This window comes from Quercus robur, chromosome 4 (assembly GCF_932294415.1).
Source record: "Quercus robur chromosome 4, dhQueRobu3.1, whole genome shotgun sequence".
NCBI lineage: Eukaryota > Viridiplantae > Streptophyta > Magnoliopsida > Fagales > Fagaceae > Quercus > Quercus robur.
Window position 1 is genome coordinate 64024143 of NC_065537.1, and position 4295 is coordinate 64028437.

At 33.5% G+C, this 4295-nt stretch overlaps 1 protein-coding gene across 1 annotated transcript; it reads left to right on the plus strand.

Moving 5' to 3' along the window:
* Positions 1–287: 287 nt before the first annotated feature.
* On the plus strand, positions 288–1840 carry LOC126723324 (uncharacterized). The gene has a single exon (XM_050426680.1). It carries the CDS (start codon positions 392–394, stop codon positions 1571–1573), a length of 1182 nt encoding a protein of 393 aa, XP_050282637.1. The 5' UTR covers positions 288–391; the 3' UTR covers positions 1574–1840.
* The last annotated feature ends 2455 nt before the right edge of the window (positions 1841–4295 follow it).

The following is a 4295-nucleotide window of genomic DNA, read 5'->3' on the forward strand; positions in this document are numbered from 1 at the left end:
TAAGCTGTAACTGAGTGGTTATTTAAAGCAGATAATGATACTATATGTGGTTATTTTTAATGGTAACACATGTCTAAGAGAATTCTTTTACAAAATACTTTTAAAAAAAAATTTATAAAAAAAAACTTACTTTTTTATACTTTTTTTTTATAAAAATAGTATGAAAACAGTCCAAAAATAATTGATTCATTTACTAACCAATGTCCTTACTTTCCGTGGCACAAGGAATCTTATTGGTTTATCTCAACCCACCACCGAGTACAAGCACACAGATGCTCTTACTATAAGCATCACTACGCAGCCACCTTCATCTCCATCCATAAACATTGACTCAACAAGCCAGTCACCTCTTTCTCCAAAAAAAAAAAAAAAAAACCAAGCCAGTCACCTTATGGATTGCAGGGTCTTAAAACTTGTGATTCAGTCAGCGCATGGATTGAAAGACGTCAATCATGTGACAACAATGAAGCCTTACGCGATTGTTTCCATTCGCGACAACCAAAATAACCTCCATTCCTCAGAGGAAAAAACACCGGAGGACACAGGAGGTGGTTCAAACCCCACATGGAACTCCGAAGTTACGTTCAAAAACCTCGACATCACCAAGGCCAAGGAGAGCAACCATGAACTTGTTGTTAAGCTCATGTCACTCCGGACGGACCACTGGTTTAGGGACAAAGAAATCGGTGAAGTCCGTGTGTCCATCACAAAATTGCTGGAAGGTTTTGGTGGTAAAGCTAAAGCTGATGCAGTAGTTGCTGAAAAACAGATGAGTGCCAGTGTTATGACCACAGATGAAAAGCCCCAAGGAACACTAGTCTTTTCTTACAAGTTTGAGAGCGTGAGTACTGGACAGAAACCAGCAAGGCAGAAGAATTCTCCAACTGCGCAGCAAAATGTGCCGCAGAAACCTGAACAACCTGCTGGATTGGGGAATCCATTGATCTCCAAAACGGTGAAAGGGATTGTGGGAACTGCGTCGAACAATACCGGATTGAGAAGTGCGGTTGCCTCTAATGCTACTGCAGCCCGGCCTCCGCCTGCTATTCAAACCCGTGATGCTGCTGCTGCTGCTAATCAGCGTGGTACTGCTAATGACCCGTCTGAGGGTAATAATGAAGGGATTGCGGGAACTGCGTCGAACACTACTGGATTGACAAGCGCCTCTGATGTTGCTGGAGCCCCGCCTTCGCCTGCTATTCAAAACCATGTTGCTGTTGCTGATGATCAGCGTGGTACTGCTGATGACCCGTCTGAGGATAATAATGAAGGGAACACTACCGGATTGACAAGTGCAGCCCCACCTTCGCCTGCTATTCAAACCCGTGTTGCTGCTGCTGTTGATCAGGGTGGTACTGCTGATGACCCGTCTGAGGATAATAATGAAGGGAACACTACCGGATTGACAAGCGCCTCTGATGCTGCTGCAGCCCCACCTTCGCCTGCTAGTCAAAACCATGCTACTGCTGCTGTTGATCATCGTGGTGCTGATGAGAATAATAATGATGAAGGTGAAGATGAAGATGATGGTTATGAAGAAGATGAAGGTTTTGAAGATGAAGATGAAGAATGAAGCTAGATATGGTCATGGAAGTATTATATAAGGATCTCAAGGGTGGTTATATTATATCTAGGTATGCATAATACATATAGTAATTAATAATGCAAGTCCACCTCAAATTAGCTATATGTACTGGTTTTGCTGTTTCTGTGTGAATCTTTATGCAGTCTTTCTTAGATTGTCAAGCTGAGACTGTGAATTATCTTAATGTTCTATTTCTACTATTTGTATCAGTACTGTTTCTATTTTGGGAATGATAATTAGTAGTTGTTGTGCTCACTTGGTAGTATCATTCAGTTGATCAGTTGCACTAACAATCTCTAAACTATTCTTCTGATACAGTATACATTAGTTTTCATTTTGGCAGTGTTTGCTCTGTTTTTGAGTTCGTGTAATTTCGGACTTAAGGATTGTTTGAGATAAAAAAAAAAAAAAAAAGTTAAAAAGAAAACTATTTTTAGTCAACGGAAAACTCTTATAAAAATAAAGCTTATTTTCTATAGGTTGTTTTCTGAAATTTTTTTTTTTGGAAAACAATCTCTCTCTCACACAGTGCATAATTCTTATAAATATTATATTCTTATGACTTAGGAAAAAATATTTTCTTTTACTTATTCAGCCTTTCTCACAATAAACTCTCACTTCTTCTCCTCCTTTTATTTTTTCTCTCTTCTCACAATCTCACCATCACCCCTTCTGGCCTCTTCTCTTCCCACAGACTTCTCTCTCTATCTACCTTTCTTCTCTTTTTTCTCCCTATTTGTTCTCCCCTCTATAATGCCATTCTTTAATAAGGTTTGTATTTTTTTTCTCCTCACAGATTGGTCAACGGTTCTATAACAATTTTTGGCATACTTATCAAACTATTTGTACTGGATTAGTTTGCCAGTAAAACTATTTGGCCTATGTGACATTTTGAACTATTTAAAATGGAACTTAAGGTTATAATGATTATTTTGAATTATGAGAAGTATGGTTTATATATATATATATATATATATATTATGAACGTTATTGTTTATATACATGAGCAAAATGAGTATTTGAGATCATGAAAATTGAATATCTAATTTTGATTGTATCTATTATCAAAATTTTAGTTTGAAAACCAAATTTATTCTTGATTTTTATTATTATTATTATTTATTTATATTGATTACATTATGTGAGTTTACACAATACACATATTATACATATTTTAAATTATACAAGAAATGTTATACAAACTATGAATACCAAATACCAGAAAACATTCTCAAACTCATTTTCAAGGTTGTTACCAAATATCGAAAAAAAAAAAGATAATTTTCCAAAAAATACTCTCTGAAAAATGAATCATTTTTTCAGAAAATGTTAATGCCTAAACAAACAGAGCGATATTCCTTATATTTTTTATGTGCATATAGGGTGGAGCAAGAAATTTTTCCGGGATAAGACTAAATGATATGCATATGTTTGACCCACTCATTATTGTACTAATAAATTTTCAAACATCAATTTTCAGACATAAATACAAATTTGTTAGTTTTGACATGTGTGTGAGATTTTTCATATAAAATTAGTGGTACCATATATTGCACTATGAAAATTTATTTTGTAATCAAATATAGACTGTCAATTGGTTTAATGTTCCTCAAAATAAAAATATTGGTTTAATAAGTAAAAGGCAAAAAAAAAAAAAAAAAAAAAAAAAAAAACCTTAAAATAAATAAATAGAAAATGAAGTAAAGTACTAAAATAGAAATAAAAAATGGAAAACAAAAAAGAAGAGTAGAGAGATGGAAGAGAGTTAGGCCCTGTTTGCTTATCATTGGTGTGAATTTATTTTCTCTTTTCATTTTCGGAACTCATTTTTTGTTTCTTAAATCTTGTATTCATTTTCTCTATTCAACTCATTTTATGTTTGGCATTATTTTTTAGTCTAGATTTTTCTTTTTTTTTTCTTTTTATATTTTTCAATTAAAAATTCAACACAATTGAGAGAGAGGGATTTTTTTTCAGTGTTAATGAGATTTACAGATTTGGTTTTTTTTTTTTACAAACATGCCACTATATATATTTTTAAGAAAATGAAAATACTAAAAAATTGTATTTAATTTTTGTATTCAAATCTATTTTTTAAGTAGTGAAGCTCATAAAAAGCTGAAAATGAATACAGAATATACCACTTTTTTTTTTATCAAAACAAACAGGCCTTAGTGTGAGACGACTATGAGAGGACTTGCATTTGCATTGAGTCAAAAGGTCTTTTGGCAGGTGGCTAGAAAGTAGAATATTGGAAAATAATGCAAACTATAAAAGTGGTAGAGTTTTGTTATGCTGATGTGTTGGGGCCGGGAGGAGAGATATTTGAACGAAACAATGACACATGGGGCCAGTCAGTTTCATTTGGGAGACTTTAGGGCCTATTTTTTTGGGCTAGCGATAATGTTTTTTTGGACTTTTCCGCCCCTCCCCCTCCCACGTGTTTTGGATGGAAATGTACTGCATAGACTATTAATTGGGTTAATAAATAAAATGATAAAAAAAAAAAATCATCAACCATAAAATAAATTAACAAATAGAAAGTGGAGTAAAATAGAAATGAAAAAAAAGAGAAGGAAGAGAAGGAAAAATAGAGAGATTGAAGAGCAAAAATGCTAGTATCTAAATAAAACTCACGACCTGTTTATATGGTAAATTGTAAATAATAAAAAAAAAGTAATAAATTTATAATTCCACTATTCATAATTTA

What these genes read in the sequence shown, in the direction of transcription:
- LOC126723324 (XM_050426680.1), top strand. Translation starts at nt 392, where the DNA reads ATGGATTGCAGGGTCTTAAAACTTGTGATTCAGTCAGCGCATGGATTG.